Here is a 12,119-nt window from a genome sequence, read left to right as displayed (position 1 = left end):
AACTAAACAGGTCTTGCTTCTCTATACAAAATGTCTACTCCTGGACTTTTCTGAATCCACAACATGCTGTTATTCAGTTTTCAGTTTCTATGTGTTTTCAGATGTTGTGTAATGTTGTTACTAATGATGTGATTGGATATTGTTTTTGTAAATATTGGTTTACAATGCAAATGTATGTTTTTTTTTTTACAATATAAATTTTCAAAGCCCGTTTTCTCAAAATGAGTTGATGATAATGATCTTTGGGACATCAAAACCACCACTTGAGTAGCACCTACATACAGCTAACTTTCCAGTTTTCTTCCAATCCATATTCTGAAGGGTTTGTCCAAGAGGAATTGTTTATATGTCATTCATAGCCTGATTTATATAACAGTTTATCCCTAAAACATGGCGAAAATTGGTCTTTTTATGACTGTTAACAGTATTTTCTGATTTCTGAAGTGAAGAAAAGAGATATCAAAAATCCCTCTTGTACAAAGTTTTAAATAGGGATATGTGAACAAAATGAAACGAATTTTGAATCTGGCTTGAACCAATTTTAAAAATTGATGTGCCGAAATTATGCAAATTAGTGCATATTTAGCGCATATAATGCCTAATTTGCATATTTATCCATAAGATTTCAGAAAACTTGTAATACAAAAAAGATGCTCCTTAATGTACCTAACAAACTGGGGGAGTTTGATGGTGATACCTATTAAGGATTTTTTTTTCTATTCACCTGGGGTGTCTCCCCTTAAGGTCTTGGCTTGAAATGGGTATCCCTTTCATTTTTACAACTTATTGTAACAAGAAGTAATTAACCATCAAAGACACTCTGACACACTGTGACATCCAACCCCATCACGGGGTTGGCTGTCACAAGGTATGGGGTTGGTTGTCCCTATAGTTATAAATGGGGTTTCAGTAAAAAAAACTGATTTAAAAAAACGTGTAACTTTTTGTTTTTTTAAGCTACACACACCAAATAAGTTTGTTTCCAGCTGATTATTTGTTTGGATTATCCTCTGCAATGATAAGTAAAATGAAGGAATTTACAGTACTGAACATTTTTTGCTTTTATTAAAATTAAACATTGAGATTGGAATAGATTCATCTCCATCAAAATATGACCAGGAACTTTTGAACTATTTAGATACAACATTGTTTTCTAATGAGAAACTAAAGCAAAATTGTGTCTAATCAAAAACACCTGAGAAAATATGGACTATAACATGTTTGCCATGCTGTCTTTCTGAAAGGATTTATCCCCATCAAAAAGAAGAAGCCTACATGTCCAACATTTTCTAACAAGCAACTTGAGCAACCGTGAGTCAGTGTATTACTGTATGTGCACATGTGTGACAACCAACCCCAAGAGCAGTGAGACAACCATCCCCAATTGACCTCTTGACAAACATTTTAAGCTAGCTACCACATGGTTTTAGCTTGCTAGCTAAAAGTTGACTCGAATCGAAGCTATTACCTTTGACTTTTTAACAAGTGTTTGATTTTTAAATGACTAATCACCTACAAGCGTTTAATACAAAAACAATACCAACAAGAAAAATTACTCTGACCCATAAAAATTACAAAATATCTCCTCACCTGAACGTTTTGTGTATGTTCACATTGCAGAAGGAGCAGGATGTCAGGCCAAATGTTTGATATCAACATGAGGTCACAGCGCCCTCTAGTGTGGCTGTAATAAGCACTGTGACAACCAACCCATGTGACAACCATCCCCGGTCTCCCCTATAGTTAGCCGTCAGCTGCATTCACTTCCATGTATTTCCAAACGTGAAAACAACGGCAGTGAAAAATAATTAAGTAGCCTATGTTAAGTGCAGAAATACACGATGATATATGATCCCCAGTCCAAATAGGCTACTATAAGGACAATGTGAGAAGAGACAGCTGCTGGTGTGCGATTGGTGGAGTTGTGGGATTATCAGGTAAAATAGCCTTCTCACTGCGTTGGGCAGTCTTGACCACGGATTTGAACTTGATAGAGTAGGCCTTACGTTAGCTAGTAAACATGCGATAACTGGTTACAAGTCTAATTGCGTTTTTAACTTAGAAAACAGCTTTAGCTACGATCATCTTACATGCTGTGATCTTTATTATAATTCTCAGAGATTTACAGTGTATACATACTTCATATACTCCAAGACAGCATTTACAACATATAGAAGGCTGGAACAAAGTCATTTGCTGAAAGAATTACAGGGTAGTACTTTTGAGTAGTATTAGGACACATTTACTTTTACAGATTTGTAAACAAATTGTAAGTTGAAACTGATAGAGTTTCAATTAAGTCATTATAAGCACTATTCATTTTCAGAAGAAATTGCAGTCTCTGGGTTTTCCTATGCTATTTAGCCATCATGTGTTTCTTGGTGTTCCTCTCAGGCCTCAGCAGGATGATGAAGCACTTGGGGGCAAAGATGCAGACCAACAGGCCGTAGCTGGAGGCCAGGATGGCAAAGATCTCCACAGCAACTGTGTACTTCCCTGGGGAGCTGACATAAGCTGGGATGAAGGCCACCCACACAGCGCAGAAGATCAGCATGCTGAAGGTAATGAGTTTGGCCTCGTTGAAGTTGTCTGGGAGTTTCCTGGCCAGAAAAGCCAGGAGGAGGCAGATGGTGGCCAGCAGGCCGATATATCCCATGACCAGGGAGAAGCCAACCACGGAGCCCATAGAACACTCCAGGACAATCTTGGGCCCTCGGTCACCTCTCACTCCTCTCTCTGCAGGTCGAGGGGGGTCCAGGGCCAGCCAGAACACACAGATCAGCACCTTTTAACAAGAGGATTCAAGCATGCATTTTATTATCCCGAAGACACTGAATGCTATTAGATAATTGGGAGCATATCACACAAATTGTCCATTACTCAGCACCAAGCGAAAAATATTTTGGGTGTGTGTCACCTCTTGTTTTTTACCGGTGAAGGATAAGAACATGTAAACAACCCAGCTGACAGCAGACCTACCTGTAGCATTGTGCAGAGGAAGATGCCCAGCCTCTGCTGTGTCGGACCCAGGTACTTCATCAGGTTCTCTCCAGGGAGTGTGGAGCGGAATGCCACCAGAACCACCACAGTCCGGCTCAGCAGGCAGGAGATGCACAGAACAAAGCAGATTCCAAACAGGGTGTGTCTCAGCATACAGGACCAGGGCTCCGGCCGGCCGATGAACGCCAGCGCACACAGGAAACACAGCTTGAGTGACAACAGGAGCAGGAAGCTCAGCTCTGAGTTGTTGGCCCGAACCTAGACAGAGAAGAGTCATTTATGAAATGAGAGAAACACAGAGATTTCAATACCATCACATCACCACACAACTAGCTTGTGTTCCTACCAGTGGCGTGTGTCGGTGACATAAGAACGTTATTAGGGTGGCAGTTGTTAGTGTTGCCCCGGCAACAGCGATAATGGACAGGATAATGCCCATGATGTCGCTGTAGGACAGGAAGTCCACCTGCTGAGGGATGCATGCAGTGTGGTCTGGGTTGGACCAGAACCTCTCAGGACACCTGCTGCACTCCACCGACCCTGAGAGAGACAGGCCACAATCAGGAGAAGTAGGTCAGTTCTAATCAGATTAGAACCAGATCCAAAGACAGATTCTAATACATAATGATAATAATAAATCACATGTCAGAGTCAGAATTACCTGTGGTGTTGCTGATCTCTCCCTCAGCGCAGGGCAGACAGTCGTAGCAGCAGACAGGCTTTCCCTTCTGTACAGCTTTCCAGGTGCCAGGGGGGCAGGGGTTACTGCACACAGACACAGGAACCTGGGAGAGAGGAATCCTGGCATCATTATCACTGATAGCATCACAAGTCTAGATACACATTCAGGCTCTGGACAGTGAACTATTCCACCTTTTCTTCTGTTTTGTAATTCTGTCTGTTTTGTGAAGATCATATCCAGCAATCTTACCTCAGGTCCTCGGCCCCCACCCCACATCACTCTCTCCGTGTCCATGTGAAACTGGCCCTCGGATCCCTCAGAGGACACAAAATGGCCGACATGGACAAACTCCACCCTACCCTGTGGGGTCACGTGCCAGTTTATGATGTCATAGGAGGCTGGCGGGTCTCCGTTGTTGTCAAAATTAACGAGGTCCCCCATAGGTATGGAAAAGTTCACGCTCCTCAGGTAGTGGAGAATCTGGAGGACATAAGATTTTAGCAAGTTGCTAAATTTACATTTTTTAATACATATGGACAGAGACTTCCATGACATCCTGACATTTCTCATATCTTCGCTGCCCAACTTTAAAAAAAAAAGATTAAGTGACTATATGAATAAAGTGTTAGAAAGTGTTAGTTAAGAAAAGAATATTCCAATTTCCATGTTATTTTTTTCCTACATAAAATCAGATATGACGAGCGAATTGTTCCCAAGGTTGGGAGGTGCTCAGGTTGTAGTTCCAGCTTTCAACTGATATAAAAGACAAAAAGAAAAAGAGGAGATATGAGGCTTCCACCTGATAGTGACAATATCATATCTCATATCTTCTTTAATCATTCATTTTGACCCGCAAGGTCAACTCACATTTTTAGGCTGCAGCTGTGTGATATTGGGACATTGGCCACCGGGGAGGGGTCCCTGCCCTGGTTGGCAGGCCAGCATGTCATGCAAGGCGTGGGCGATGGCGTACACAGCTTTATACACGTTATAGGTAGCCCTCAGCTGCGACACATCAGCATACTGACTCTCTCCCTCGACTGCTTGCATGATAATTATATTCACATGGGAAGACACATAACAGACAGAACAGGGACAAACATGTTAGACAGAATTAATAAGTCAAATAAAATCATAATGATCATCATAGAATTCTGTTGCCATTCAACAAATTCGATCACCTATGACCTCCAACCCTGAACACAGTTGCCTTGATACAGGGGCCACGCCCGGGCTGTCCTCCAGAGAGCACTCAAACATAATTTCCCAGAGTTCCCGGAGGAAAGGCTCCTGGTGTGGTGAGACCCCGCCAGGCCTGAGCCGGGTGAGGAAAGGTCCCAGGCCGGTGATGTTGGCCCTCTGCAGGGCGAACCCAATGGTGCCCCCCATTGAGGCGAGGTTCTGGGGGGCCGAGATGGTGGTGTAGGTGACCCAGGCCTCGGTGGCTATCCACTGCTTATCTGTCACGTTTTGATGGACCACCTCCTCCAGGAGAGCCTGCAAACAGGAGGACTAAACTAGAAAAAACACGTAGCGGCTAAATGCCTCCGCCTAACAATGTCAGTTGCAGTTAACCTAACTAACCCTAACCCTGACTAACTGCTAACCTAACCCTAATGCTAGCTAGCTAACGCTAATGCTAACTGTAATGCTAATGCTAACACTAGCTAGCTAAAGCTAGCATTAGTGTTAGAATTAGCGTTAGCTAGCTAGCATTAGCATTATCATTAGGATTAGCGTTCAAAAGTGCCTTTTGTGATGTCACAGTGACCTTGACCTTTGACATTTGAATACCAAAATCGAATCCAATTAATCTAATTAAGTCCAACTGGACATTTGGCCAAATATGTACAAATTCTGTCAAGCCGTTCTTGTGTTCATCAGGCCAAAAACATATTTTGTGAGGTCACAGTGACCTTGAACTTTGACCTTTGACCCCCACGATCTAAGCAGTTCGTCCTTGAGTGCCAGTGAACATTTGTACCAAAGGGGAAGAAATTCCATCAATGCGTTCCCGAGATATTGCATTAACAAACATCGGACGGACGGATGGCCGGACAACCTGAAACCATAATGCCTCCGGCCAGGCTATCGCATATCGCTATCATATCATGCAGATAGATAATATACACATGCAGTTGTGGTGCTCACCCACAAGTACAGTATGTAGAGATATAGAGAGAGGAACATAGAAGGGAAAATATGCAAAAATGGAGGCTTTTAAAACAGTACTAATTTTATTATTATTATTTTTATTTGATTTGATTTTTTTTATTATGCACACTTCTGTATTATTGTTGATCCTCGAGTTTAAATAAAGGTGATAATAATTCAGTGTGTGGGAACAGTACAGACATCAAATGAACATAGAAAAACAGAAATGCTTGTCAGCATTAACTAAGGTTACCCTTGCATCCTGGTCGATGGCGAATGTCAACACAACAGTGGCAGAGGACCTCTGAATGGTGTCAACAATCCTTCTGATCCTTCTCCGAGATTGACCCTTGGGGATAGCAGAGTTAAATTAAGAGAGGAGAGATAGAGTGAGGGAGATGGAGAGAGAAAGAAAGAGAGAGAGAAGGAGAGAGAGGGAGACACACACACACACACACACACACACACACACACTGAAGCAGCGACAGAGGCAGACCGACAAAGACTGAGACACACAGAAAGAAAGACAGAAGCAGAAACAGATCATCAGACTGTACCTTGGGGATGACCTCTGAGTAGGCAACACACACTCCAGATCCCCTGAGCTCCTCCAGCAGCATCTGAACCCCATACTTCCCATAGTCATCGTCCCCAAACACCAGGCCCACCCAGGTCCAGCCCATCAGGACCAGCAGCCGGGCCATGGCGCGCGCCTGGAAGGCATCGCTGGGCACCGTACGGAAGAACGAGGGGAACCTCCTGCTGTCACTCAAACAAGCACAGGAGGCAAAGTAGCTAACCTGAGGGAGAGGTAGAGAGAGAGAGAGAGAGAGAGAGAGAGAGAGAGAGAAGGGGAATTGTTAAAGGGGAATTGGGCCGGATTAACAGTTACATCAGTTCTCCCTCTTATTGTACAGTAACACCACAACAGCTCACCATGGGTAAGTCAAACACTCCGAGAGTCTGTGCCACCACGATGGAGGCTGAGGAGCGGGCATCTCCGATGATGACTGGCACCTCAGGGGCTGTGCCACAGTCTGTGCCCGACACAGAGGCCTCCTGCCTGGTCACCATGGCCAGGGCGGCCCCCAGGGTGGTGCTCTCGGCCAGGCAGGAGTCGGCTGCAAGGTAGCCCAGGGTGAGGTTGGGTAGGAGGGCAGGGTTACGGTTCACCTCCTCAACAGCAAAGATCATGGTCTGGAGCCAGCGGTAGGCACGCTGATAGAAACTCGAGCAGGCCGGGGAGCAAGGCAGAGCAGAAGAAAGGAGACAAGAAGTGACAGAAAAAGGGAGAGAGAGGAGAACGGACATCATTGGGAGAGGGGATCAGGGGTATGGGAAAGATAAGTGAGAAGATCAAAGTTTGGAAAAGAGAAAGAAAAATAAAATTTACATTTATTTATATAACACATACACATGACAGCACTGAATGCAATTCAAAGTGCTTCACAAAGTAATGAAAAATGAATTGACAGTACGATTATGTATAAAAAGAGCAAAAGAAATTTGAGAAAATTACAAAAATGTTATAATAAAACAGTTTAAAATCAGCTTGTAGTAAATACATTAGGTAATAATAAAATAAAATATATAACTTTTAAAAAATGTATAAAAAAATAAAGATAAAAGAAAGAGGGAGAGAGAGAATGAGAAAGGTAGAGTGAATTATTTTGTATACCGTAGCTATTGTAAATAACTTACATTGTACAGGTAGCATTGCTCGTCCCCCTCCTGAATTCCTGCTCAGGCTCCGGTGCTCTTAAATGGATGGGAAACAGGCCCCCGATGACCACATCTCCTGACTGAAAAATGCTGCCTGAGACCGGCTCAGCCATCCGCTGGCAGTGCCCCCCTCCTCCCAGCCCCAGCGCCACATCAAGCAGGCTGCCCAGCAACCACAGCCAGACAGAGAGGCACATCACCTGGGGAGAGTACAAGTGGAGGGAGGTTCAGAACCATCACACAGAGGAGGAAAAACAGAATTTTGTCATACGATTAAAAGTCAGACATCAGACACAGACAGAGAGGCTTACACTTAGCGGATCTATTCTGGATATACTGCCCATACAGGACTCAAACCTTCGACCTCCCCCCTCCTGAAAGCATACTCCACACAACTCTACCTAACTATGAAATATGTCTTTTATTGAAGTGAATAAACAGGTGGACATAAAGAAAGAGAGGAGATATGCTGGGGTGTCCTGTCAGAGAGAAAGAGAGAGAGGGACAGAGAGAGGGGAGGGCTGAGGTACGACTGATATAGGGATAAATTTGCCCCCGGCTAGATAGCAACCCACGGCCACTAGGGGTCATGCAGCAGCAGTAGGGGCAGATTAGGCTGAGACTGGACTTCTGGGTCTAATTTCAGAGGAAGGGGTGTATTGGGTAATTGGGGAAAGCCCATGTGAGTTTGGTGTAATAGCTTGTACCAGGGACACAGAACCACGCCACAATGATGTCAGAATTGAAGGGAGAGAACAACAGTACAACAACACCCACCTCTACTTAAAAGTAAGCATTGCACATAAAAGGAATGATGATTCCTAAATAATCACTACTCAATTTACATCTCAATTTATATAATTGTATTTAAAAAATGTGTGAATATAGCCATATGTTGAGCCAGGGTTCCTATGATTTTATACTGTGCATTTAAAAAAAGATAATTATAAAGCCATGCGATTAAAGGAGTAGTAAAGGGAAAAATCATGTTTAGCCCTGTTTTAAGGTTACTTAAGATCATATACAATGGTTCAGATCAAAAAGTTGACAAAACTAGCACTTTTATGAATGTCTGATAATTGCTCTACCACCGTTTTGGTCATACAATGGATGTGGGGGGGCACCGTGAAAAATCATTCAAAAAACATGTTAAACTCTCAATTTCAAAGACAAGAAACTCACCGAGATGTTAGTTGGAGTTCTGACATATAATTCGCCATAAAGTAAGATTCTAGTTCATCTGGAAAGGCTTTTTTAAAATTTAGCATAGAACTACTGTATTTAGTCGCAGCACATACGTGTGTAAACTTTCGCTTGAACAATAACAATAGCTACCGTAAGTAGTTCCGCTTCCTGAATCCGCCCGGATTGATCTACTGTACACATCTACAACGGTCGTGTCAATACAAGTCAATGGATTTCATAAAATGATCAATAAAACCCTACAGGATTCATACTTTGCTGAGAATTTGATGTCCGAACACCAACGGACACCAATTACCACCTCGGTGAGCTTCTTGTCTTTGAAATCGAAAGTTTAACATGTTTTTGAAAGAATTTTCACGGTGCCCACCCACATCCATTGTATGACCTAAACGGTGGTAGAGCAATTATCAACTTTCTCAAAAGTGCTAGTTTTGAGAAACTTTTGATTGAACCATTGTATATGATCATAAGTAACCTTAAAACAGGGCTAAACATGATTTTTCCCTTTACTACTCCTTTAAAGACTATATGGGTCAAGGATTGCAGATGTATTGTACGTTACTGCTCGTTGCTCCAAGAGACTGTTTTGCAGTGGCAAACTAACTACATTCTACTGGGGGGCAGAACAGCAGTCAGAACACAATCCCCGATTGGTACAATCAAAACATAATCTGCGAGAAATCGTTCGAGATGGCTGGAAGTCCAGACTGATCTGTGGAGAGAAACTGATCTCGCAAGATCAGGATGGGCTAGGAGACATACAGTACTGTAACTTAAACATACTTGAAACATTTCATACCAATCTGATTTTATGGATGACATTTACACATATGCTAGAAACTACAGATTCTAAGACTCTAACTACAGATTCTAACTGTGACTCCAGAAGCAAGGGAGATGACGAGTTCTCAATTATTGGGGTGTGGGGGAAAACAACTTTTAAATTGTTCAGAAGGGGCGCTGTGCTACCATTTCAGATGCCAGCTGTCAAGTGACTAGCAAAATTCACTCTCACAGAGTCAGACAACAACATGAAGCAAACAAAACAGAGTTTGGACATGAATAAAGGTATTTTCACATCAAACGTGAATATTATTGCGAAAAAAACTACAATAAAATCAAAACCCATATTTTTAAATTAGTCTCTTCACACCAAATGCGAAATTTCCGCGTTCCAAAGGCAAAATTTATTTTTTTCGCAAATGTTTTGATTTTTCTGCGGATTTCTCTGGCCTGACAGGCATGTTAAAATCAAATGACGGCAAGCCGAGCATGCTGACAGCACAGCACAAGACAAGAGCCTGTTGTCCGATAGGGCCTTACCCTACACACAACTATAATGTTGATCAATAAACTCTGTCATAACCCTACCCTCAGCTCATATAAGTAGGCCTAGGCAAGTAAATGGGGTTAGAATAGCTATGATTACAGTAGGTCCCTACTGTAGCCTAATAAACCTGAACGGTCTACATCTAACGTGCCTACTTGTAGACCACTCTGCAATAGGCTGGAGGCCAACTTGCAGTACAGTTGGCGTAGCTATGGCAGCAGACGGCAGTGATTGGAGCAGTGACAGTTGCTCCTATGAGCCAGGATAAGCCTGGCTTAAGGTATTTTCACACCAAATGCGAATATTCTTGCGAAAAAAAAAAAAAAAAATCAAAATCCATATTTCTCAAGTAGTCTGCTCACAACAAACACGAAATTTCCGCGTTCCAAAAGTGAAATTTATTTTTTTCGCAAATGTTTTGATTTTTCGGCGGATTTCTCTGGCCTGACAAGCATGTCACAATCAAATTACGGCAAGCCGAGCATGCTGACAGCACAGCACAAGACAAGAGCCTGTTGTCCGATAGGGCCTTACCCTACACACAACTATTATGTTGATCAATAAACTCTGTCATAACCCTACCCTCAGCTCATATAAGTAGGCCTAGGCAAGTAAATGGGGTTAGAACAGCTATGATTAGGTCCCTACTGTAGCCTAATAAACCTGGACGGTCTAGATCTAACGCGCCTACTTGTAGACCACTCTGTAATAGGCTAGAGGCCAACTTGCAGTACAGTTAACGTAGGTACAGTATAGCAGCAGACAGCAGTGATTGGAGAAGTGGCGATCGTCATTCACAAGGCCAGGTAAAGGGATTCTGGCTTACGGAAATCAAGACCAAGTGAAGAAACAACGAATTAAATTATCCCACACAAAACCGCGAAAATGTCGTCATCAGTCGATATGTAACCTAATCTGTCATTTGTCAAAATGTATAAAAGTGGACGTAGAGTAGCCCTAAGCCAGTTCTCAAAGTGCTTACATTGGAATTCCCATTGACATTTTAACATTGGGACGTTTATCCAATCAAAACTTGTCATGACTGTCCTGTCATTCACATCGCCTGTCAATCACGTTACCCACTTCAGCTATCTAGTTACTGGCAGCATCAATGAACAAGGAAAATGGAGATCTTGAGTATTTGTTGAAAGTTGATTCCAAAATGAAGTGAGTGTATTTTATCGTCCTGTCATTCATCTTTGTGGTGCTTGGCCATTGTTGTCATATAATGGCTCTGTAGTTTATTTAGTGTGTCCCTAAAATATTGGTTGTTTCGGCCTAAATATTGCCCTCTTATTCACTCGCTGTCAAATTATTGGCCTTTGTTGATGTGTTAAAAAACATCAGTAGCCTGGGCTACATATAAAAATGCCAATGCTCAGCGCCCATCTGGTGCTGTGAAACCTCCCATCACGGCATGCTTTAACAGCACACCCCCAGGGGCGGGCCATCGGGAGCACTGGGAGTTTCCCCGGTGGCCTGGCGTGCTGACTGGCCTGGCCCGCGGTAAATGGCCCACAATTACCACAAAGGTTTCTGATAACGTTATAGCCTATAGCGAAATCAGACTGTTACAACCACGTCGACAGCTAACATTAGGCCATTAACGTTAGCTATGGTTAACATTAGCAAAGTGTCCCAAGTGTCATCTGTCCCAAGTTGTTCAACCCTGCCCCAGATATTGTCCTTCATTTCTGTGTCCTTGTCACGTGCGTTGCATGTAACCAGTCAATAGGCCTATGCAACTGCAGCTATTTCGATGTGTTGGATGCAACATTGAAGCGCTGAATACAATTTGATTTGTGACACTTTGTAGCAAAAGTAGCTTAGGTGCAAAAGTGGTAGGCGGAGCATCTGGCTCGTGATAACTGAATGAAAATGATTGACATGGAGTTTTTAATTTCCGCAAATTCTGTTTAGAATGCATGGAACGCTATTTTTCGTATGGGAAATTAATTAGGTGAAATTCTCGATTTATTTTCACTTTTCGTATTCGCGTTTGGTGTGAAAATACGTTAAAGCTCC

At 42.8% G+C, this 12,119-nt stretch overlaps 1 protein-coding gene across 1 annotated transcript; it reads right to left on the bottom strand.

Annotated features, from left to right (window-relative positions):
- Nucleotides 1-2,356: 2,356 nt before the first annotated feature.
- On the bottom strand, nt 2,357-7,689 carry LOC311310986 (extracellular calcium-sensing receptor-like; the record flags this gene model as incomplete). The annotated part of the gene is made up of 11 exons (XM_084440591.1): nt 7,538-7,689; nt 6,773-7,064; nt 6,394-6,636; nt 6,090-6,185; nt 4,864-5,179; nt 4,550-4,722; nt 3,932-4,162; nt 3,662-3,785; nt 3,347-3,540; nt 2,980-3,258; nt 2,357-2,785 (listed from the first exon to the last, which is right to left on the bottom strand). The coding sequence occupies exons 1-11, from the start codon at nt 7,669-7,671 to the stop codon at nt 2,357-2,359; spliced, it is 2,511 nt and encodes an 836-aa protein (XP_084296717.1). The 5' UTR covers nt 7,672-7,689.
- Between the last annotated feature and the right edge of the window lie 4,430 nt (nt 7,690-12,119).

This window comes from Borostomias antarcticus, assembly GCF_949987555.1.
Source record: "Borostomias antarcticus genome assembly, chromosome: 1".
NCBI lineage: Eukaryota > Metazoa > Chordata > Actinopteri > Stomiiformes > Stomiidae > Borostomias > Borostomias antarcticus.
Note: the sequence above shows the minus strand (reverse complement) of the source record. Positions and strands in the feature narration are given on the sequence as shown.